Source organism: Bos taurus, chromosome 20, assembly GCF_002263795.3.
Source record: "Bos taurus isolate L1 Dominette 01449 registration number 42190680 breed Hereford chromosome 20, ARS-UCD2.0, whole genome shotgun sequence".
In the NCBI taxonomy this organism is placed as follows: Eukaryota; Metazoa; Chordata; class Mammalia; order Artiodactyla; family Bovidae; genus Bos; species Bos taurus.
Genome location: NC_037347.1, coordinates 59,135,525 through 59,161,658, shown reverse-complemented (window position 1 = coordinate 59,161,658; position 26,134 = coordinate 59,135,525). Strand labels below are relative to the sequence as shown.

The following is a 26,134-nucleotide window of genomic DNA, read 5'->3' as shown; positions in this document are numbered from 1 at the left end:
TTAACCATATAACTTAAATATAGTGGTAAAGAACCCGTCTGCCAATGCAGTAGACATAAGAAAGAAAGTGAAAGTGAAAGTCACGTCCGACTCTGCGACCTCGTGGACTATACAGTCCATGGAATGCTCCAGGCCAGACTACTGGAGTGGGTAGCCTTCCCCTTCTCAAGGGGATCTTCCCAACCCAGGGATCTAACCCAGGTCTCCTGCATTACAGGTGGATTCTTTATCAACTGGGCTATGAGGGAACAGGAGTTCAATCCCTGGGTCAGGAAGATCCCCTGGAGAAGGAAATGGCAATCCACTCCAGTATTCTTGCCTGGAGAATCCCACGGACAGCAGAGCCTGGTGGGCTACAGTCCATAGGATTGCAAAAAGTCGGACACAACTGAAGCAACTTAGCACATATATATATATATTGCATTAGTAGCCTACATTTTTCAATCTTAAAGTGAGCATAATTAATAAAACATAAAACAGTATGGCTTTAGACTAAGAGCCATATTTTTATATCCCTACAGAGATAAAACTTGATAAACTTATGTAAGATTATAGAATATATGAAGTTTAAATTAAGATATACAAAAATATCATTGGTTTATTGGCATTAGCAGTTGCAATGCCATCTGTCATTTCAGGGTCTCTATTTTCCTGGACAGAAAATGAGGAAGAGTCACTAAAAAGATTAAATGAATTAACAGGTATTTGTCTTAATGAAATGCAACAGATATTTTGGAAATTCCAAATATTTATGGCATATAAGTTACATGAAAATAAGAGCAATAATATGAATCTATCATGGCAAGATGCTCACAAAAATAAAAGTTTGTAAAAGGTAAATATCTACAGAGGGAAGGAAACTGTTGAAGTATCATACACATAAACCATATGTATGTGTATGCATGCTCAGCCACTCACCGTATCTGACTCTGCGACCCCATAGACTGCGGGACGCCAGGCTCCTCTGTCCATGGGATTCTCCAGGCAAGAATACTAGAGTAGGTTGCCATGCCCTTCTCCAGGGGATCTTAGCCAACCAAGGATCGAATCTGCACCTCTTGCATCTCCTGCTTTGGCAGGTGGGTTCTTTACCACTGAGCCACCTCAGAAACCACATAAACTGTATACATTGCTCTTAATTAAATCAGTATTAAATTCATGTTTATTAAATCATGACAGGATGCACATTTTATTGATTAGCATACTATATTCCTATAGTAATATAGCTATAGCAGTATTAGTAAAAGTCATTCAGTCGTGTCAACTCTTTATCACCCTATGGACTATAGCCTGCCAGGCTCCACTGTACATGGAGGCAAGAGTACTGAAGTGGGTAGTCATTCCCTTCTCCAGGGGATTTTCCTCACCCAGGGATGAAAAACAGGTCTCCTGCATTGCAGGCAGATTCTTTACCATCCGAGTCACCAGGGAAGCCCAACATAGCTACAGCTAGTGTAAATGAAAAAATGTATAATGTAACCACAGAAATCCATATTGAAACTGATGGCGACCCTCTGAGGCCCTCCTGGGCACAAAAGCCCCTCCCTGTGCCCTGTTTCTTGTTTGCAGAAAAGGCTTTATAGTCTCCTAGACGTTCCCTGAGTTCCAAAGAGCAGGAATCAGTTTAGAAGACAAAGGCAAAAACAAGTAGGCGAATTTTTTTTTTACCCTATAAAACTCATTTAAGAGAGCAAAGCCAAATGGAGTGAAACCTGATTTAAATGCGCAGAATTCCTTTCCAGCCCCCTCCCCACTGCCCTGTACTGAGGCGAAATTACAAGACACCAGGAAACCACCCAACAGGGCTTCCTTGAACACCGTCTGGCTCCCTCTCTCCAAGGGAACTAAACATTTGCTTTTGTCCAAACCCAAGGGCTAACGAGAGCTAGTAACAGCCAACAAACTTCACACAAAAGCGGCCTCCGCCACGCCTGGATATATCTGATGCTCGCTCTGGGTCAATGGGTTGCTTGGGTCCACGGGTGGGCTTTCCGCAGCAGGTTGATGATAAAATGAGAAAGGCGGTCCCTGAACCTGCGCTTCTGCACTTTACTCGCGCCCTGCTAAACATGATCGACCACCACAACCTCCTGAGGGAAACAAGCAAAACTCAGAGACCGGCAACTCTAGCCCCACAAGCTCATGAAAGCGTCTTCAGGCCACGCGGCCTGAATCTGAAGCCGGGAAATAAGCCCACCCATCCTCTCCCCGTGACCGCGTGGCCTCCGGGGAGTCCCCAGCACCCAGCAGTTCCGAGGCCGCGCATGCGCCGTGGCGGGGGCGGGGCGGAGGCGTGGGAGCTGCGCGGAGGGACAGTGCACAGTACCGGCTTATCCATGGCGCTGCGGTCTGGTGCTCCGGCAGGGACACGCCACGGGTCGGGGCCCAGCTGACCGGTGCTGGGCTCTGTTGCCCACCCCTCTACCGCTGTCCCCAGCTCGCGCCGTTCCTAGGCGTCTGCTCGGGTTGCTTCTTGCTGGGCTAGGCCGGCTGTTTGTGGCTCATGTGGTTGCCATGGCGACGAGCTTTGCTCCGCCTGGACCAAGATCCCTCCTCCCGTTCCTGGTGCTCCTCGGGAAGTCGAAGTCCAGAGGGCATCGAAGTCCAGAGCACTTCATTGCCGCGCTCTCGCCACTGGTCCCACCAGAGAGGAAATTCAGTTTTCGGCTTCCGACCCCCAGATGCCGTGTTTTGGCTGCTTTCCATCAAGTTTCTGTTGGCTCTCATCCGAAGGTTACTTCTGGCATCAGCCAAGTCCACTCATTTTGAATTTCTCTGCTGAGTTTTCTATGTTTCTAGCTTCAGGAAAAAACGAATTCAAAAGGAGACTTAGTATGTTTCCATTTTAATTCCCACAGCTTCCCACAGCCTTGCCTTGTCCTGTGGTTCCTTGTTGCTTCCTTGTCAGGTAACTTCACAGCTGATGCTTTAGCCTAGGAATGAATTCTCTGGAAATGTGTAACCTGGAGGTGACTACGATAATTTGGTAAATGCTGTCTGCCTGTCAGAACAGCACCTGTACTGACATGTATGAAGTTTCCAAGAATTTTGCCCTAAAAGACTTCACAAAGAAAAATAAAAATATTTCCATCTCTGCAAACTGTCCTCAATCCTTGGGGCTAGGACTGCCCATTAGAAATATGTTTGCCACATTTGTCAGCTTATACCTCTAGGAGCCATGTTTTTAAAAGTAAAAGGAATCAGGTGAAATTATTTTAGTAATATTTACCCCGTAGCATTGTTACCGAGTCCAGCTTTGCTCTGCTGACCACACAGAGGCCAATCCAGAGGCCTCTGAATCCAAGCCATGAGGTGTTGAGGCAAGGAATGTGACTGTTCAGACAGCCCATCCACTGCCAGCTGACAGAGAGGATGGCAGACTAACATCTCAAAATAACCGTCTTACTGGAGTCTGCCTGCCAATTCTTTTATGGATCACAGATTGGGGAGAGGGGGTAAGGGAACAGAGTAAAAAGGCGTTTTAATCTTAACAAGTGTCTCCTAGAATGGCAAGCTTCAGGCAGGAGGATGTTAATTTCCTCTCTCCTGCCATCTACAGGTGGACAGGGTTCTGAAAAAAGGTACTTGAACAGGCAGAGGGGCAGGATTCTCTGAGGCAGGCCCTTATGTATGATTAGAATAACAAAACCAATGGAAAGTAAGTCGAACAGGATCAACAAGGTGTCAGGATAGACTTCTCTCTGCAACGGCATTGCTGACTCAAAGGACATGAATTTGAGCAAACTCCAGGAGATGGTGAAAGATAGAGGGCATGCTACAGTCCATGGGGTCACAAAGGGTTGGACGTGACTTAGCAACTCAACAATATATCCAAAACATTTCAACATATTATCAACATAACAGTTATTCATGAGACATTTTACATTCTTTTTATCATACTATATCCTCATTTTTTTTTCATTGGCTGCACTGGATCTTGGTTGCTCCCTCACTAGTTGCGGAGAGCTGAGGTTACTCCAGTTGTGGGGTTCAGGCTTCTCGTTGCAGTGGCTTCTCTTGTTTCAGAGCATGGGCTTTAGGGTGTTTGGACTTCAATAGCTGCAGCTCATGGGCTCAGTACTTGTGACGCAAGGGCTTAGTTGCCCAAAAGCATGTGGGATCTTCCCAGACCAGGGATTGAACTGGTGTCCAGTGCATTGCAAGGTGGATTCTTAATTGTTGGACTACCAGAGAAACCCCCATTCTCAAATTTTTACGTGTATTTTACACAAACACTGGGGCTTCCCCAGTGACTCAGATGGTAAAAAATCTGCCTGCAATGCAGGAGACCCAGGTTCAATCCCTGGGTCAGAAAGATCCCCTGAAGAAGGGAATGGCAACCCACTGCAGTATTCTTGTCTGGAGAATTCCTTGGACAGAAGAGCCTGACGGGCTACAGTCCAGGGGAATCTCAAACAGTCGGACATGACAGAGAGACTAACACTTTCACTTTTACACAAACAGTATGTTTCAAATCAGACCAGTCTCATTTCCAATGCTCACTAGCTAATGTAACTGGTAGCTACTGTATTAAATAGTTCAGCTCACAGTTCAGTTCCGGAGAAGGCAATGGCACCCCACTCCAGTACTCTTGCCTGGAAAATCCCATGGACGGAGGAGCCTGGTAGGCTGCAGTCCATGGGGTCGCTAAGGGTCGGACACGACTGAACGACTTCACTTTCACTTTTCACTTTCACGAATTGGAGAAGGAAATGGCAACCCACTCCAGTGTTTTTGCCTGGAGAAAACCAGGGACAGGGAAGCCAGGTGGGGAGCTGTCTATGGGGTCACACAGAGTCAGACACAACTGAAGTTACTTAGCAGCAGTAGCAGTTCAGTTCAGTCCAGTTGCTCTGTCATGTCCGACTCTTTACAACCACATGAATCGCAGCACACCAGGCCTCCCTGTCCATCACCAACTCCCAGAGTTCACCCACACTCATGTCCATCGAGTCGGTGATGCCATCCAGCCATCTCATCCTCTGTCGTCCCCTTCTCCTCCTGCCCCCAATCCCTCCCAGCATCAGGGTCTTTTCCAATGAGTCAGCTCTTCACATGATGTGGCCAAAGTATTGGAGTTTCAGCTTCAGCATCAGTCCTTCCAATGAACACCCAGGACTGATCTCCTTTAGGATGGACTGGTTGGATCTCCTTGCAGTCCAAGGGACTCTCAAGAGTCTTCTCCAACACCACAGTTCAAAAGCATCAATTCTTCGGTGCTCAGCTTTCTTCACGGTCCAACTCTCACATCCATACATGACTACTGGAAAAACCATAGCCTTGACTAGACGGATCTTTGTTGGCAAAGTAATGCCTCTGCTTTTTAATATGCTGCCTAGGTTGGTCATAACTTTCCTTCCCAGGAGTAAGCGTCTTTTAATTTCATGGCTTCAGTCACCATCTGCAGTGATTTTGGAGCCCAGAAAAATAAAGTCTGACACTGTTTCCTAGGTTATAAACTCTAGGAAGACCCGCTCTGAACCTCCATGGAAAGAAGAAGATTGCATATGTTCATGGTAGTGGCGGCGGTTGTGGTGGTAGTCGCTCAGTGGTCTCGTGGACTGTAGCTCGCCAGGTTCTTCTTTCCATGGAATTCTCCAGGCAAGAATATTGGAGTGGGTAGCTGTTCTCTTCTTCAGAGGATCCTCCTGACCCAGGGAATGAACCCAGGTCTCTCACATTGTAAGCAGATTCTTTACCGTCTGAGTCACCAGGGAAGCCCTGAATCTGCCCAAAAGGGCTACTAAATACTAATTAGCTCTTGAACAATTTTTCAAATTTTTACTTGGAAAAAAAATCATTAAGTAAATATAAACTTTAAACACTCTTCAGACACTAAGAAAATTAAAAATGACTGTTTGGGGGTTCTATCTTGTTTTTTGTTAATTACCAAATTTTAATTTTTTAGAGCAGTTTTAGGTTCAAAGCAAAATTGAATGGAAAGAAACATTTTAACTGTCTGACTTTGTAGGCAGATTGTGTAACTTTGCCTACAAAGGGCAGTCTCGGCCACATAATACCCCGTGCTGTTAGACTAACGAGAGTTGTGACCTGGCACTCAGAGCAGCCAAGTTCCACCTGCCCCTGCTCGCTCAGGGAGTGTTGACATCCTGCTTCTCTCATTCGCATATTGTCAGATTTCACTGTGTACTTAATAATCACCTTGATGAGTTTAAAACTGGGTCCTCAAGAAAAGTTCTTGAGGGAAATGAAAATTCAGCTTGGCCAGGAAAGACAGTCCAGGAAAAGAGGGTGTCCTTAGTGGGTAGTCTGAGAAGGGGGAATGAGAGCTAGCACTTTTCTAGGTCATGACTGTGGGTTCATTAAACCTTTATATCTTAAAAAACTCTCTGAACTTGACCGTTAACACTGTGCGCATAGTAAGTCACTTTAGTCATGTCCAACTCTTTGCGACCCCATGAACTGTAGCCCACCAGGCTCCTCTGTCCATGGGATTCTCCAGGCAAGAATCCTGGAGCAGGTTGCTATGCCCTGCTCCAGGGGATCTTCCCAACCAAGAAATCGAACTGCATCTCTTCTGTCTCCTGCATTGGCAGGTGGGTTCTTTACCACTAGTGCCACCTGGGAAGCCCAGACCATTAACACCATTGTCCCATATTACAGAAGAGACGGAGAGATGATGTGGCTTAGCCAGGGCCACAGAACCAGGGAGTTTGTGATCCCTGACAGCTTGGCTATATCTGGTGTTTTACCTCTGGACTATACAGGCAGATCTCAGAGATATGGCAGATTCAATTCCAGGCCACCACAATAAAGCAAATACTGCAATAAAGTGAGTTACACGAATTTTTTTGTTTCCCAGTGTATTAATATATAAAAATTTGTCTATGCCATACTGCAGTATATTAAGTGTGCAATAGCATTATGTCCAAACAATGTACATACTTTAGTTTAAAAACATTTTATTACTTAATGATAACCTACTATATAGCACAGGGAACTCTACTCACTGCTTAGTGATGACCTAAATGGAAAGGAAATCTAAAAAAGAAGGGATATATGTATATGAATAACTAATTCACTTTGGTGTGTAGCAGAAGCTAACATAATATTGTAAATCAACTATACTCCAAAAAAAAAAAATGATCTACCTTGAACACTTAAAATAATTTATTGGTAAAATATGCTAACCATCATCAGAACCTTCAGCCAGTTGTAATCTTTTTGCAAAAGTAATACCAAAGATTACTGGTCATCAACATAACAAAGAGATTCACCCTTGGTACCTCTGTTTCCCAGCACACATAGGTGCTCAAAACACAGCTCTTGAATTTAAGAAGACCCATGGAATGAACAGCAATGGCACCGCACTCTGGTACTCTTGCCTGGAAAATCCCGTGGATGGAGGAGCCGGGTGGGCTGCAGTCCATGGGGTCGATGAGAGTCGGACACAGCTGAGAGACTTCACTTTCACTTTACCCTTTCATGCATTGGGGAAGGAAATGGCAACCCACTCCAGTGTTCTTGCCTGGAGAATCCCAGGGACAGGGGAGCCTGGTGGGCTGCCGTCTATGGGGTCACACAGAGTCAGACACGACTGAAGCGACTTAGCAGCAGCAGCAGCATGGAATGAACATAGGACTTCCCAGGTGGCACCAGTGTAAAGAATCCTCCTGCCAATGCAGAAGACGAAAGAGACATGAGCTCAATCCCTGGGTCAAGAAGATCCCCTAGAAAAGGAAATGGCAACCCACTCCAGGATTCTTGCCTGGAAAATCCCATGGACAGAGGAGCCTGGTGGGCTACAGTCCATGGAGTCACAAAAGAGTCGGACATGACTGAGCGTGCACGCTCAAGGAGTGAACACATGACGATTTATTTATTGTTCACTCACATAGAATCAAAGACAAATACTAATTACAAAGAGTCATGAATTTTCTGATCTGACAATAACAAAGGTAGATTATGATTACATTTGATGAAAAGATAATCATTGTATGGAGAAGAAAACAAAAACGGACTTGCCAGAAGTCACATAGCTATGTATTGACTGAAATAGGACTAGAAACCAAGTCTCTTTCTTTGTACTATGTTTTATCATCTATTTCAAGAATTAAAAATTATGCAGTTTCTCCCCTCCACATCTGATTTTCAAAATCACAATGTTTCTCGATGCTTTGTCAGCAGTGTAGCATTCCACAAAATTGATTGTATTTGCCTACAGTTAGATAATGGTAATATCTAATTTCAAAAACGTTGATTACTGGGTAGAATTTTGTTAATCATTTTACTTCCATAATTTGAAGGGCAAGTTTTTGTTGCCGGTCACAAACTGTGGGTTAGCAAGCACCAGTAGCCAGTGAAGGAATGATGAGTTTACGAATCAATATTGAGAGGAATTATAAAACTTGGCAATGAAAGAAGTCACTGTTGGCTGCCTAACCCACTCATTTTTCAGTCTTATTAAGAAGAAGTGCCTACCTCGCCTATATATGCAGGAAATGGTAAATATTTCCCAGGATCCCTTGTAGTTACAGATGGCTATGTGACATGTTTCTGGATGATAAGCCAGAAATGGCAGGTTCCTGGGAAAGCCTCTGCTTTCCTCAGGAAAGAGATTCAGAAGTTCCCTTCACACCTGCCTGCAGCTAGAATGCAACCACAATGCCTAGAGCTATTGCAATCAGCTATATTATGACAATACTTTGGCCACCTGATGCAAAAAGCTGACTCATTTGAAAAAACCCTGATGATGGGAAAGATTGAGGGCAGGAGGAGAAGGGGACGACAGAGGATGAGATGGTTGGATGGCATCACTGACTCAATGGACATGGCTTTGGGTGGACTCCGGGAGTTGGTGATGGACAGGGAGGCCTGGCATGTGTGGTTCATGGGGTTGCAAAGAGTTGGACATGACTGAGCAACTGAACTGAAGTGAACTGAACATTATGACAGTCTTGATCAGTTAGAGCTACTATAAAGAAGTATCATAGAATGACTAGATAGCTTATGAACAACATAAACTTATTTCTTATAGTTCTAGGGACTGGAAGTCCTAAATAAGGGGGCCAGGCTCGTCTGACAAAAATAGAGCTGGTCAACCCACTGGCCTCTTCTTATAAGGGCGCTAACTTCATTTATGAGGGCTCCACTCTCATGGCCTAATTCCCTCTCAAAGGCCTCACCTTATTTGGATTAGGGTTTCAACACGTGAAATTTGGAGGGACACAAATATCCAGTTCATTATAATGATCATGAGGGAAAAGTCCTTTGAATTACAAAAATGATAGCTTTAATTAATGTCTTTGAGTCTGAAGCAATAATGGCAACTGCCGTTGTTAGATGGAACATTAAACCCATATTTGTTTAAACTTTGCAGATGGTGTTTTCTCTTACCAGCAACTGAAAGCATTCCTAAGTGATATGGCAGCTGCCAATCATTACATCTTTTGCAGGTTGATTTTACAAACATGTGTTATATGCTGGAACATGGTAAACAAGAGGTAACTTTCACCACTGTCCCAACCTGAGGCAAGGAGGAGTGGCAGGGGTCAAACAATCCATGAATAAAATCTCTAGGCTTGTTTTGTTCAGATGCACCCAAGCACAGATGCTGGGTGGGCAGACAGCATCGATGCTCCATGACCACCAGCATCTCCAGGTTTTGCAGGTAGGGACAAAGAGGGGTTATAAATGCCTTTGTATGCTGAAGCAGGGATGTCACCCCTTTTGGTAAGATGAGCCAAGCAAAGCCTCCAGGCACAGGTGGGCATCAGTCCTGTTGGAAGTCGAGCAGGTGCCTGGAGATCAGCCATTCTTGGGATGCTCTCATCAGATGGCAACGGGAAGGTCTGCAGACCTGGCTCTTCTCCACAGGCATCGTTCAGAGATGCTCCTTTAAGGATGGGTGTTGGCCAGGTCACTCTGTGCAGATTCCCTTTTCCCCTCTGGTCCTCCACGTTTCATGAGGCCCTAGAGTACCATCTTCAGGTGCCCTCCAGCCACGTGGCTGCTCCACCTGCTCCTCCCAGTCTCATCCAACTCTATTCCCCTTGCTGGTAACATCCAGGTGCTCCAGTATGAGAGCTCTACGGAATCTAGGCTGCCACGGTCGTGCTGACTTCCACAGAGGGGTGGTGCCTGAAGGCACCATAGTGGACGATTGTCCTCTTTGACCTCCATCCAAATCCTTTCCCTGTATTTGGAGAACTTCCCACCAAGCAGAGGTCTCCTTCCCATACAGAAACCAAAGGTACCAAATATTCTCCCAACCTCCTTACCCCTAGGGCACCAGCATGTGACCCAGGCACGGCCGATGGATTGTACCAACCTCGGACCTGAACCAGGAGTTGATGACCTAAAAATGTGGGACAGTGGAGAATGCATTCTGGTGGAAAGTGTCAGCAACAACACTGCTTGAATTTCCTAGGCAGACGTGGAGGCTAAGCTGGGGGATGTTGCGGGGGTGGGGGGCCTAGGCAGAGCAGCCAGCAGTCAGTTAGGGGGGTCGCCAGATCCTCAACAGGCTGCTTTGCTGCAGGTGTCTGACCAGTTCCTGGGTGCTGCTGGGACATACTATTGGCCATTTTCCAAGCATCTCTGTACAGTGTTCTCCACTCATCTGAGCTGCCCATTGCCCTTTTAATACATTCCTCTTCTTTTTTTTTTTTTTTTTTTGCTTCAATCCACTGTAGTAAATTTCTGTTGTTTGCGATTGAGAACGGTGATTTCAATAGGAACACATTCCATACTGCCCTATCCTCTTAACAACATGAACCTGAGGTTATTGTGTGTTTGATGAATGGTATTCAAATCTGGAAATACAAGGAGTAGAAGAATAATAGAAGGAAGGTAGGAAAGAAGGGGGAGATTTAAAGCAGCCTAGAAGGTAGGGGTCCATGGGGTCGCTAAGAGCCAGGCACGACTGGGCGACTTCACTTTCACTTTTCACTTTTATGCATTGGAGAAGGAAACGGCAACCCACTCCAGTGTTCTTGCCTGGAGAATCCCAGGGACGGGGGAGCCTGGTGGGCTGCCATCTGTGGGGTCACACAGAGTCGGACACAACTGAAGAGACTTAGCAGCAGCAGAAAACATAATGGTCTCAGATTTGGGGGGGGGTGGCTAATTTTAATGGCAAAAACCACTACAATATTGTAAAGTAATTAGCCTCCAATTAAAACAAATTAATTAATTTACAAAAAGTAAAAAGAGTTAAGTTCTTCAAAGGGAATTTCTTCCTAGGGAATGGGGAGATGGGGGGTCAGTTTGCAACTTCTTAACCTGCCCATGGACGGAGGAGCCTGGAAGGCTGCAGTCCATGGGGTCGCTGAGGGTCAGACACGACTGAGCGACTTCACTTTCACTTTTCACTTTCATGCATTGGAGAAGGAAATGGCAGCCCACTCCAGTGTTCTTGCCTGGAGAATCCCAGGGACGGGGGAGCCTGGTGGGCTGCCGTCTCTGGGGTCGCACAGAGTGGACACGACTGAAGCAACTTAGCAGTAGCAGTAGGAGTTTACTGATTTCAAAGTTAGCAGTCAGAGTTCCTACCACAGAAACTGAACCAATAGAATGCACACCTATATAAACACATGCATACACCCATGCACACGCACACATACATGCAAACTACATATGCTGTACATTTCTTTTTCTTTTTTTTTTTTGCTTTTTTAATTTTTTTTAAATTTTATTTTTAAACTTTACAATATTGTATTGGTTTTGCCAAATATCGAAATGAATCCGCCACAGGTATACATGTGTTCCCCATCCTGAACCCTCCTCCCTCCTCCCTCCCCATACCATCCCTCTGGGTCGTCCCAGTGCACCAGCCCCAAGCATCCAGTATCATGCATCGAACCTGGACTGGCGACTCGTTTCATATATGATATTATACGTATTTCAATGCCATTCTCCCAAATCATCCCACCCTCTCCCTCTCCCACAGAGTCCAAAAGACTGTTCTATACATCAGTGTCTCTTTTGCTGTCTCGTACACAGGGTTATTGTTACCATCTTTCTAAATTCCATATATATGCGTTAGTATACTGTATTGGTGTTTTTCTTTCTGGCTTACTTCACTCTGTATAGTAGGTTCCAGTTTCATCCACCTCATTAGAACTGATTCAAATGTATTCTTTTTAATGGCTGAGTAATACTCCGTTGTGTATATGTACCAGAGTTTTCTTATCCATTCATCTGCTGATGGACATCTGTACATTTAAAGAGAGCTATTTCAAGGACTTGGTTTCCACAGTTGTGGGGTCTGGCAGGCCTAAAATCCTTAGAGCAGACGAAACTGAGGCTGAGGTCGGGGTTGGGGGCTGGGGAAGGAGATGAAGCAGCAGCCCCTGAGCAAAATTCCTTCTCCTTAGGGAAACCTCGGTTTTGCTCTAAAGACCTTTCAGTGATTGCCAGTTGCTCAACAGCACTCCCATACAAAACAAACATGAGAGAGATGTATTTCGCTGTGCATTATTTGCAAAATGTGAGTGATACAAATACTTTTATAATTAAAACTTAGACTCTCCACTAAAAATGAAATCTTGTAACAGGGAAAGCTAAACACACAGGGCTGAGTGCCTTTTTTTTTTAATCCAAGAAAATATAAAATTGCCACAGAAGGAATCAACTAAAAAGGTAAGCAATGAAAAAGAAACAGAAAAGAATTTTCCATTGTATTTTATATTTATAGAATCATGGTTCACCAAAATATTTCTGTCTAAAGAGGGAGAAAGTTTTACCCACAAAACCAGTAGGCAGACCTCAATATCTAATGGTGAAATGTAACAAGTAACTTGGAGTGTGCCATTATGATGTGTTAAATGCTGATATATATCAAATGGATATAATAAAGCTACAGTTTGCATGCTGTAGTCCATGGGGTTGCAAAGAGTTGGACATGGCTAAGTGACTGAACTGAGCTGAATCGAAAGCTACTTTTATTTCTTGCCAAGGTGCAGTGTTCTAATAAAATAATAGCACTTTATATAAAGGTTTTACATTTTAACCAAAACAATATTTTCCACCTACATCTGAATATAGCAAATTTGTCACTTAAATGTCTAAAAAATTAATGATGAAAAATAAAAATGGTATAAATGCATGAAGAATTCCTTGTTATTTAAATTGCCTTTGTGTGCGTGCTAAGTCACTTCATTCATGTTTGACTCTTTGTGACCCCACAGACTACAGCCTGCCAGGCTCCTCTGTTCGTGGGGTTCTCCACAATACTGGAGTGGAGTGCCATTCCCTTCTCCAGGGTATCTTCCTGACCCAGGGATCAAACCCTCGTCTCTTCTGTCTCCTGCATTGGCAGGTGGGTTCTTTACCACTAGTGCCACCTGGGAAACCCAAAATTGCCTTTAAATTGTGTGTTTTAGTTTGAGCCTTTGGGCATGGCTTCAGATTATCAAAAACAAGTGAAATAACCTATCAAAGAAACAGTTGCATTCTGGTATTTGGATGACCTCATTGATAATTTTTAATATTGAAGGGTTAAAGCAATTTCTTAGCCAGATTGAAAAGAGCATGTGTCAAAGTTTTATTTCAAATTTTCCATGAGAGAAGAGCCAGCCAATTCAAAGATATCCCTTCTGTTAGAGATATTTATGGAAAAGAAAAAAAAGTGGCTGTTAAGAAAAATCTTTCAAAACTTGGAACTAAGAAAGAAGCTTGTGTGACTTTTCAGTATTAGAGTGGAAAATCGTTTAATACCTGCACCCCCTAAGGTTTATTTAATCCTTCAGAAGAATGCACCTATTTCAGAATTATTACCTTTAATTAGAGAGCAGACTGAAGCTGAAAGTTAACTAGTAGTTTTCTATTCTGTAAAAATGAAATGATTTCTGTCTGTGAGAAAAAAATAATCACAAAAGTTATAATACCATTTTATTGTCATGGGTGCTAAGTCACTTCAGTCACGTCCAACTCTTTGCGACCCTATGGACTGTAGCGTGGCAAGCTCCTCAGCCCATGGGATTCTCCAGGCAAGAATACCGGAGTGGGTTGCCATGCCCTCCTGCAGAGGATCTTTCTGAACCAGCAATCAAACCTGAGTCTCTTATGTCTTCTGCATTGGTAGGTGGGTCCTTTACCACTAGCACAACCGAGAAGCCCCTTTATTGTCACACAGGACATTAACTGGGCTTCCCTGATAGCTCAGCTGGTAAAGAATCTGCCTACAATTCAAGAGACCCCAGTTCGCTTCCTGGGTTGGGAAGATCCCCTGGAGGAGGGGATGGCAACGCACTCCAGTGTTCTTGCCTGGAGAATCCCGATGGACAGAGGAGCCTGACAGGCTACAGTCCATGGGGTTGCAAAGAGTCAGACACAACTGAGCGATCAAGCATGCACACAAGGACTTTAACCAGTCCTGCATTCTTAAGTGAGCAGCCTTCCATTGATGGTATTCAGTATTCCCCATAATTTTTAAGATACCTGGATCTCTCATTAATGTGTTAAATAAAACTTTTGACACATTTGTCAAATATAAGCATGTGTCTTATATTTATACTTATATAAGAATCATGCTTTTAGATGTTTGTAGTTATACTTCGATATGATACAATATAAAATATGCCTGGTGACCCCAGACTTTTAAAAACACAGACAGTCAGTTGGGTGGGGATGTAGGTATATAACTTTTCAAAATCAGAAAATTGCTCAGAAATGTTAATTATCTCCCAGGAGTTCCAAATTGTTTGCAAAAAAAAAAAAAATTGTGTGTACCAGATCTTGTTTGGGACAGTTTTCTTTCTCAGTTGCCATTTTTAATTTGGAAAACAGAAATAACCATAGAATTACATTCCTTCACAGGATTATACTGGGAGAGGAATATCAGGAAGAAAAATGCTGGCGAGTTCTTAGAAGTGGGCACCTAAAAAAATTACTCCTGCCAGTAAAGAGGAGACTTGATCATATGCCTCTGATATACTTCATAGTCTGTATTCTCCCTTCGGAAAACTCCAGCCAGAAAGGGAAAGTGCAATTCAAAATGTCTCATCCTTGTCAAGTTGTTTTGATGAAAGTAACAGAAACCCATTCAAATGGGTTTAAGTAAAGAGGAGGAAGGCAAAAGGAGAAGGGGGCAGTAGAGGATGAGATTGTCAGATAGCATCACCGACTCAATGGACATGAGTTAGCAAACTCCGGGAGATAGTGAACAGAGAACCCTGGCGTGCTGCCGTCCATGGGGGTCCCAAAGAGTCGAACACAACTGAGTGACTGAACAACAACAGGAGGTACTAGGCAGTACAGGGGTATCTCAGTAGCCCAGAGCAGGATGGAAGCAGCTAGCAGGCAACTCCATCCCCTTAGTGGGACCTGCTCCCTAGCTCCTGCCTTTCTCAATGGCTCTCCCTGAAGAGCTTTGCCTCTCCGTGTACATGACAGGAGGTTACCCCCTCAAAGACACCCCAGTTTACAAGCACCCAGCAGAGACAAGACAGACAACCATGCTTTAACCCTGACTCCTGGAGAGAGAGTTCAGTTCAGTCGATCAGTCATGTCCGACTCTTTGCGACCCCATAGACGCACGCCAGGACTCCCTGTCCATCACCAACTCCTGGAGATCCTGGCTCTAATCCCCACTCTGATCCAATCAGCTCTGGCCAGTGGAGCTGACAAGACTAGAGACCTGAAGGAAGAAGAGCCTGGGGATGAGACAGGCTGGAACCTAGGAACTAGCCCAGTGCTGCAGTGCTTGCACCTGGGCTCACCTCTCCTCCAGCAACAACATAAATACAAAGAAACTATAAGGGACTAAAAATAACTGCGTGCCTATGCAGTCCAGCAAATTATGGACAACAGATACAAATAGACCAAAAATCCCAACTGCCACTTCTGATGGAGCACGCAGCAAAAACAGGGTGTTGGAAGCAAAAGCAGGGTACTGAGCCTGCACTCACCGCCACCAGTTCAGCTGTTTGCAACCCCATGGACTGCAGCACACCAGGCCTCCCTGTCCATCACCAACTCCCAGAGTTTACTCAAACTCATGTCCATCGAGTCAGTGATGCCATCCAACCATCTCATCCTCTGTCATCCCCTTCTCCTGCCTTCAATCTTTCCCAGCATCAGAGTCTTTTCCAATGAGTCAATTCTTTGAATCAGGTGGTCAAAGGATTGGAGTTTCAGCTTCAGCATCAGTCCTTCCATTGAATATTCAGGACTGATTTCCTTTAGGATGGATCACCACCACCAGAGGGGTGGACAAACCACCTAAGCCACCCTTCTGGCCCAACCCCTGGACACAACCCTACCCTCACCCCTTAAAAGGAACAAGCTTGGCCTCCCCACCCCGTTCCCCTTCTGCAGGAACAAGCAAGCAAGGGAACCTATTTGTTCTCACTCCCAGGGGCCCCAGTAAAGCCTTGCCTGAATTTCTTTTAATCGTTTTATTTATTTGTTTATTTTTGGCTGTGGTGGGTCTTCGTTGCTATGCGGGCTTTTCTCTAGTTTGAGCGAGCAGGGGCTACTCTTCATTGCAGTGCGTAGGTTTCTCATTTGGGGGGCTTCTCTTGTTCCTAAGCATGGGCTCTATGACGCTCAGGCTCAGTAGCTGCAGCTCCCAGGCTCTAGAGCACAGGCTCAATAGTTGTGCTATCGCTTATTTGCTCCATGCTTTGTGGGATCCTCCTGGACCAGGGATCTAACCCATGTCTCCTGCATTGGCAGGCATATTCTTTACCATTAAGCTACCAGGGAAGCCCTTGCCTGAATTTCTTGTCTGGCCTCTGATCAATTGCTATTGATTGAGGAAGGCCAAGAACTCTCGTTGGCATCAATCTCACACCATACCATTCCATTTATTTCTTCATTCATTCATTAATCAAACGTGTTGTGAATACTGGCCACGTGCCAGGAGCTTTGCTAGCACCAGAAGAAGAATAAGACACAATCTCTACTCTGTTTTTATAGCCAAATGAAAGTCCATTGTATTTCTTGAACAAATAAAAAACATTTCAGTTCAAGAAATATGTCTGTTCTCCTTAACAAGCAAACACACTGAAACTTGCCAGGTCTCTCAAGGATCTTGGATGTGGCCAAGTGCAGACCGACCCACAGTTAGACTGTCGTCCCCTTCTTTGTACCAGGACTCTTAGATGAAGATAATTAAGGTCAGTCTGGATAGAAAAACTTTTTTTAAGTAATTTAATTTCAAAATTGGACTTTAAGAGAAGGGCTCAAGGGAATTCCCTGGTGGTCCTGTGACCAAGACTCCAAGCTCCCAATGCAGGGGACCTGGGTTCGATCCCTGGTCAGGGTACTAGATCCTGCGTGCTACAGCTGAAGATCCTGCATGCTGCTACTAAGACAAACAAAAAAGTAACTATAAATAAATATTTCTTTAAAAAAAAAAGAGAGTGAGAAAGGCTTAGTGAAGTGAAAGTCACTCAGTCATGTCTGACTCTTTGCCACCCCATGGACTGTAGCCTGCCAGGCTCCTCTGTCCATGGGATTTCTCAGGTAAGAATACTGGAGTGGGTAGCCATTCCCTTCTCCAGGGGATCTTCCCAACCCAGGGAGGGGTCTCCCACATTGCAGGTGGATTCTTTATCATCTGAGTCACCAGGGAAGCCAGAGAAAGGCTTAAGTAGGAGATAAAGACTTAAATTCATGAAATTTTACCTTAATGTAATTTTTAAAGCTCAAATGACTCATTTTATGCCACTTAACATTACTACCTTTGAGACAACCACTGTTTGTTCTTTTGAATTGTACTTACCAGGACAAGAATGATGTGATAAGATCTTGAGGAATCCCTGTTCCTTTTCAGGGGACCCTACAGATCCAACGGGTTTAGGGAAACATGAGAATAGACCACTTCAAGCCTCTAAACGTACAAACTCTCATAATTCAGACTTCACAAAATTGGACATTTGTGATAACACACGCAAGGGCTGGACTTGTGTGTCTTTTCATTATTTGTAAAGAAGGGCTTTACTGAGTAAATGGTGTATTCGAAATTAATTTGAGGGGGGACAAAATATAGCCTGTTGAATCCTTCTGTAAGTAATTCCAGTTTTCAAATATTTGGAAGTGCTCCAGGGAACTGCTTGTTTATAAATCATTGATACATTAATTGGAAACCATTTTTATATATTCATCAAGTCTGATTACTTGGGCAATGTTTTGCTATCCTGGGCCTAATTGCTGTGTATATTTAAAAGTAATAAACACTGTACGCATGAGGCCCAGGACAGGCTGTTCCCAAATATGCCAAAGTGGAATATTGATTATTTTGAATTAAAATTACTTGAGAAACAGCTGGTCCAAGGACACTCTGACCCTCCTCTCTGTCCCCATGAAAGTAGGAAGTTAATCTGCCATGTGAAAGTCCCTTCCCTGTACCAAGAGATGGGGAGGCCTTCTTACCACCAGAGAGAGGGAACTCAGGGCCAAGAAAGCTGTGTAAACAAATTCTGCTTAATTTCTTCACTAGTTAAGCAAACCTGGGTTTCTTTGTCTTGTCAGCTCTTCATAAACTTAATTCTTTGTTTAAAAAGTATAAAAGCTGCCTGCTTTGTTCATTTCTTTGAGTCCTAAACATAAGACCTCTGTACATAAGTAATTCGTTTTCTTTTTTTCCTTCTGTTATTAGGTCTTGTGTCAATTTAATTATTAGGCTAGCCAAAAGAACCAAAAGGGTAGGGGAAAAATTTTTTTTACAAGATATCTCAAAAGCAATGAAAATGAATGAATGTTTCAATAGAAATTCTCTACATGACAGAACCATCCCCAAAATACAATAAAATACTTCCCACTTGCTAACTCCTACCTTGCCGTTAGGACAGATTTCAGAAAGTTCAATTTGAGCAAACAAGACCTTGGTTAGGGTTCTAGGAGGATTCATAAGGCAGATGACATTCTCATTTTAAGCAGCTGAAAGAAAAAAAAATGGGTGAAGCAAACAGTAGGAAATGCACGAAACTCCGTTCTGTTTCCTCCTCACCCGATCTTTCCTTGCTACTTTTTGAAGTAGGTGGCAAATTTTTTTTTCTTTTTAAATTTATCCTTATTCATTTTGTTTTTATTCTTTGCTGTCCTAAGTACATTCTCACTTTAAAATTTTTTCCAAGTATCTATTTATCGAACGAAGCCAATTTGGGGGAAAACATTCATTGCCAGAGAGTAAACACACAATGCCCTTTCTAGTTTTCATTTTTTAAAAACATTCATTTAATTTTCTCTAAATCATTACAGAGGTGGTTGTGTATATTTTACAACGTGAATCATAAATAGTGAGAGTCAAAATCCTGGGAAAGTCAAAATCCTGCTTCAAGTTCAATAGAAGATCATCCATGCTTAGAGTCATTCTAGAAATGAATCATTATCGAAATAAATAGTTCTTTTCAAAATTAGCTTTCATTAAATGGATTTTTTAAGAGCTTTCAGTTCTAAGAAACATGATTTGTGTCCACCAATAACAATTTCATTAATACCAAATGGCACATATCCCTTAAACTCTGGCAAGACCTATTTCCTGAATTCCGTGGGCAGAAGGTACTAGAATATATATACGGGTCTCAATTTACTAGAGCACGGTTCCAGTTGGCTTAAAAGGCTGTGACACAACTGTTAATAGGGCATGTAACAATGAGGGTTAATGTTCAAGCTGTTTTGAGTGTGCAGATTTTAACAAGATGTGATTTAAAATTCTGAGAAGCACAGATGGTTGGTTCGAGCACAAGAACTGTGATGGATGGAAGATCACATTTGAGTGCTGAGCCCAATTATAAACATCAAATATCCCTTGGATTAGTGTTCACTATCATGTTGTTTTGGTTTTCCTGCAACAAGAAGTTAATGGATGATGACATTACAGTTCAACCAGACAGTCTATTTTGTGAACGAGTCATCTTCTCCATCTTTTGGCAGAATTTAATAGCAAAGGGTGTGAGAAGTTGAGTAGCATCTCCCCACTCATTCTAGAGCAGCAATCCCTAGTGTTTTTGGCACCAGAGACTGGTTTTGTGGAAGACAATTTTTCCACTGTCGGGGGGTTGCTTGGGGATGATTCAAATGCATTACATTTATCGTGCACTTTATTTTTATTATCATCACATCAGCTCCACCTCAGATCATCAGACATTAGATCCGGGAGCTTGGGGACCCCTGTCCTAGAGGATCTTTCCAAGATCTTTTGTGATACTGTGTTTACAATAAGATCTTTATAATAAGAATATAATAAGATCTTTATAAAATATAATTATAAAGATATAATTTTTATAACTTTATAATATATAATATATAAAAATACAATAATATCTTTGTAATAAGACATGTATATTTGTTCTTCAGTCCTAACATTCTTTATATTCCCTGTTCTGAGAGAGATAAAGGTGTCTTTTGTTATGTTAACAAGGTGACTTTTGGAAAACACCTAAGGATGAGGGTTGGTTGCTAGGAGAACTAATTAACTGACTAGAGGGGTGGAATTTCCAGTCCCATCCCCGCTGACCTCGAAGGTGGGAAAGGGGCTGGAGGCTGAGCTCAATACCAACAGCCGATGTTTTAATCAATCATGCCTATACACTGAAGCCTCCCTAACACCCCAAAAAGACAGGGTTCAGAGAGCTTCTGATTGGTGAACACACAGAGATGTGGAGAGTGGGGTGCCTCCCAGAGAGAGTGTGAAACTCCTTGCACTTTCCCTGTACCTAGCCTTAGGCATCGCTTCCATCTAGCTAGTCCTGAGTTACAGCCTTTTATAATAAGCTGGTAATCTAGTAAGTAAATGTTTCTCCAAGTTCTGTGAGCTGCTCTAGCAAATTAATTGAACCCCAGGAGGGGAGTCAGTGGAACTTCCAATCTATAGTCTATAACCCATGGGTCTATAGCACCAGTGACAGCCTTGATTTTCCAGTGTCATCTGAAGAGAGGGGAGGAAGCAGACTTGTGGACCAAGCCCTTAACTTGTGAGATCTGACACTATCTCCAGGTAGAGTGTCGTATGTGTGCGCATGCTTAGTCACTCAATTGTGTCCAACTCTTTGCAACACCATGGACTACAGCCCGCCAGGCTCCTCTGTCCATGGTGATTCTCCAGGCAAGAATACCGGAGTGGGATGCCGTAGCTGAGTTGAATTGTAGGACATCCAGCTGGTGTCAGAGAACTGCTTACGGATGGGAAGTGGAGTCAGAATCCATAGTCTCTTTCATATTCAGCTCTGGTAATATGGTAATTACTCAACTATTTAAGCTTTAGCCATTCCTTGCAGTGGGTTTCCCAGGTACCTTGTCCGATTTCTGGACATTCAACTTCCTTTCTATATCTTGTCTGTTATACTCTCTGAAAGTGAAAGTAGTTATAACTCGCAAGAGGGTTTGGCCCTTCCCAGACCTTGAAATCACTAGAAGAAAGCCTACAGGGAGTCCCAGGCTGAAACGTAACATCAGGGCCACCTGGGCTTGACTCTTGTTCTAGACACTGGGCTTTTCCTCTACTCCGCTGAGTGCCTTGTTTTGTGAATTCCCTCCCCCACAAAGACAAGGATCCTCCCTTGCTCCTTCAGGCACTTCAGGACCTGGGCCCCTATACATTGACATGGAATAAACTTGGAACCACACATCAGTTTGCAGGTATGTGTGTGAGCCTATGGATGTAAGAAAAAAAGAATTTACTGTTAAAATTCTTTCTTCTGTTTCCTGGTTTCTGGGAGATGCCTCTCTTCTAAACAGAATAATGTCTGTTACTCCCTGACTCCTCTTTGATATAGTTCAGTATTTTTGACATTGATCATACAGCAGGAGCTAAAATATGAAGACAATGAAATACAAGACAAATAAGATAAATATGGCCCATACTCTCAAAAACCCTCCAACCATAAGTATATAGTGAAACCCTTAAATAATAGACGCACATATGTGCAATGTATAGACATTAAGGGAAAGTAATAAAAGAAGAATACTTGCAAATGGTGAGCAGTTCTGAACAGGTCTAAGTAACCATGAGTAAACACGATTGAATATGTCTGTGGAGGAGGGTGTAAATTAGTGCAGACGGGTGAGCAGTACACAGTGTACAAGGTGAATCTCTGGGTCTGACTTTTCTTTAACTCTATTTCTTGCTGAATGAATAAGCACATAAACAAAGGAGTCAATCTTTGTATTTTATAAGCACATACAATACTCGTCCCCTCATTTTAAGTTCATTTACTGGAATAACCTTCCACTCTTGAGTTCTTCTTCGGTGACCTAGGCACAGAGATTTTGGTTTCCAGTGTCATCAGAAGGTAAACAGAAATTACTTTCCTTGAATTAAAATAAGGGGAACCATTTCATTCTCTGCCTATCCAGATCCTCCTGGTCCCTCTGAGTAATGGACCCATCATTCTTTGCTTTCTGTACATCATCAATTTCTGAACTTCTAACCCCTTACTGCCTGGGCTCTCATTTGACCACTTTCTGGTCTCCTTAACAAGACTATAAAATCGAGGAGACCATGACGTTTTGTCCTCATGTTTTGTGCATTGATAACTCTTTGGAAATATGAAGAGGTAAGAAGATAACAAGACAAAGGCAACACATGAAAAGGTGCTCAACATCAATAAGTCATCAGTGAAATGCAAATCAAAACCACAATGAGGTAGCACCTCACACTAGGATGGCTAAAATTAAAAAGACAGACAATAACAAGTGTTGGTAAGGATGTGGAAGTATTCAAACCCCCATTCATTGCTGGTAGGAATGTCAAATGGTCCAGCCACTTTAGCGAACACATAGGATCCTCATGTCTGATAGTTCCTCAAAATGCTAAACACAGATTTATCATATGACTCAACTATTCTACTCCGACGTACAGACCCAAGAGAATGAAAACATATGTTCAAACAAAAACCTGGACACAAATATTCATAACAGCATTATCCAAAATAGCCAAAAGTGGAAATAACCTAAATTGCTGAACAATATTCTATTACCTAGAAATACCACATTATTCATCCAATGGATGAATGAATAAACGAAATGTGATATATCTATACAATGAAATATTATTTGACAATAAAAGGGAATGAGGTGTTGATACATGCTAGAACATGGATGAGTCCTAAAAATATAACGGTAGTGCAGGAAGGCAGTAGACATAAGAAGACCACATACTGTATAATTCCATTCATGCGAAATGTCCAAAATAGGCAAATCCATACCACAGAGACAGAGAGATTAGTGGTTACCTTGGGGCGGGGAGGAGTGGGGAAATGGTGACAGATTCCTAACAGGGAGAGATTTCTTTCTGGGGTGTTGAAAATATTCTAAAATTAGATCGTGTAATGGCCACACAATTCATGAATACACTAAAAATCACTGAACTGTATACTTTATTTTTTAACTGTATACTTTATATGGGTGAATTTCATATTATATGAAATATAGATACCAATAAAGCTATAAAGAGAGAAAAGGAAACACTTCATGTGTCTTCAGAAGTCACATGAGGAATACTACTCCCCATAATAACCTCATAAAGAGCAGCATTTTTTAAGGTAGCAAATTTCCGTGTTTCATCCACTCTAAGAATTATTAATAGAATCTTGAATTTGATAGATCCAAAGGAGCTACTCAGTTCATAAAAGTATTCATCATAACACATATGGATTTGGTGAAAATGACTAAATTCAGTCCACGGAGTGAAAACTAAATGTAGTTTACAATATTCTTGCCTTAAGCATAATTATACGTTACATTAAACAGTAATGATATAGAGTAGGAGGAAATGAACTTCGAGTTAGTAATTTCTGACTTCCCCTACTTGGAGCAATGTGAGGCTAAGAAAATATTTTCTGTGCTGGCCCCTATCTATGCTGGTCCTAGTGGGCGTTTCTGTGAAACCCATGGTGTTCTTGCCTTGATCTGGTCAGTTCTCAGATGTCACTATCTCACTGCAGAACCTCTATTATTTGCAGAAATTTTTTAACCTCTGCTCAATCTATACTTAATTCTCTAGGACTTGATCAGCAGCATGCCTGAAATAACATAGACCCCAAAATGATCTACCAATAATTCCTTACTGCCCCTGAAATGGTTTCTCTATCTCTCTGGGCACATGCTGGATCATCGGCTTGCCCCAGAAGTCCTTCTGTCCTTCTAGGTCCTGCCTTCTTCCCCCACGTTGAAGCCTGTAATGTTCCTCCACTTGGGGCAAGAAGAGTGATCTCACTCACACTGCCTTGGAAGCCATGACTGGGGTCTCCTTTCAGATGTCCCTGGAAAGACGCTAACAAAGAAGCTGACCCCGGGTAGTAATTGCTTAGGTTGCCCTCCAGTGCTTGGAATAGAGGCGACAGCTGGGTTTCCGTGGGGGCTTCCTCTTTTTCCCCTTCTCCCATCCTCTGTTTCTCCCAGATGCCGTACTTTCTGGGATCCTGGTTCTCCACAGCTGCCAATTGCCCCAGGAATTCACACCCTGAATTTTGCTTCAAGTCTTTTGGACAAGAGCAGAATACTGGACAGTCTTATAAGTCAGAAGGAAGGGAAGGAGAGTGGAAGTCAGAGGACCTACTAGGACCGTAATGCCTAACACTCTCAGTGCCTAAGTAGATTCAAGAGTTAGGGTCAAGTCAAACACACTCTGCTCTGTAACTGCCTAAATGCTGACGGCAAAAATTTTAAACTGAGCTGAGTGGTTCCAGTAAAAATCTGTTTTCCATCTCACAGCTGGGTTCTGAATGCTTCTTGACAATCATGTTCCTAATCACTACATGATTTCCTTTCCATCCCTCTCTGCAGCTGTCACAAGCCTTCATTGCCTCCCTCGACTCCCCACCACCACCCCAACCCTCCACCCTCCCTACAGTGGATTTTGCCTTCAGAAAAAAGGAGACGCTATGGGCTGTGACCTCCAACAACATCCCTCCCTTTGGCTCAAAATCCCTTCCCCCATCCTGACTTGGGTCACCCCTTCTTCTTCTGGTCTCTTTCAGGAAGGAGTCCTAAACACTGTCTCCACCACTTATAAGATAGATTAATTCACAAATGGGGATTTGCCCCCTGACACCACCCTTACCAGATTTGCAGCCATGGGCAGATGTTAAGCCCTCTGAGCTTGCTTCAGTTCCTATAAAACGGAGATAAGAATACTACCTAACTTATATGGCAATTGTAAGGCTTCAATCCATTTTAATTTATCTGAAAGAATATAAGACCATGCCCGTATACCCTCAATGTTCACTATTATCATGGTGTATTAATATGAATGTGTATTATATTATGTATACGATATACACATACAACTAATGTGTAGTAACTGCTGTATGTTAATATCAATAATTTTTGTTGTTATACAGTTGCTAAGTCGAGGCTGACCCTTTGCAACCCATGGACTGCAGCATACCAGATTCCCCTGTCCTTTGATATCTCCAGGAGTTTGCTCAAATTCATGTCCATTGAGCCAGTGATGCCATCCAACCATCTCATCCTCTGCCACTCCCTTCTCCTTTTGCATTCTATCTTCCCCAGCATCAGGGTCTTTGCCAATGAGTCAGCTCTTTGCATCAGGTGGCCAAAGGACTGGAGCTCCTGCTTCCGCGTCAATCTTTCCAATGAATATTTAGGGCTGACTTCCTTCAGGATTGACTGGTTGGATCTCCTTGCAGTCCAAGGGACTCTCAAGAGTCTTCTCCAACACCACACTCCAAAAGCATCAGTTCTTCAGTGCTCAGCCTTCTTTATGGTCCAACTCTCACATCTGTACATGACTACTGGGGAAAAAAAATAGCCAATTATTACTAATACTTGTGAGTCTTTCAAAGGGGGATGAATATCAATTAGCTGCTGCCCGATTTCTGTTGTCCAGGAATACCTAAGAACAGTTCCTCAGGACAGTCTGACTGCACACATGCACTGCAATCACTGTCTTGTTTCTCACTGGCCCTTCACCAAGCTCCCGCCAGAGTGGTGTGGAGACCAGCTCCTTCCTCCTGCTCACGGCTCTCTTCACAGCTGTCCCGTGAAGGTCCCCTCTCTCAGAGGAACCCTGAAGAGCAAACCCACAGGCCTCGTCTGGTTCTTTCCCAGTTTACCACCGCAAACTCGGCCCCACTCATCACTGCTTCTTTAACCCCTTCTACCTTGACCTTCAGGCATTATTCTCCTCTTCACCTCTCTCGGCATGCAGACTCCTTCACCAGCTTATCTTTTCCACCCAACTCGGAAATGGGACTGCTGC

General features: G+C 43.2%; 1 protein-coding gene across 1 annotated transcript in view; it reads right to left on the bottom strand.

Annotated features, from left to right (window-relative positions):
• DNAH5 (dynein axonemal heavy chain 5) overlaps positions 1 to 2,836 on the bottom strand; it is a 332,322-nt gene extending 329,486 nt beyond the window's left edge. Inside the window, exon 1 of the mRNA XM_024981527.2 lies at positions 2,327 to 2,836. Coding sequence (XP_024837295.1) covers positions 2,327 to 2,338 — 12 coding nt within the window. The 5' untranslated portion in view covers positions 2,339 to 2,836. The remainder of the gene's footprint in view (positions 1 to 2,326) is intronic.
• Positions 2,837 to 26,134: the final 23,298 nt, after the last annotated feature.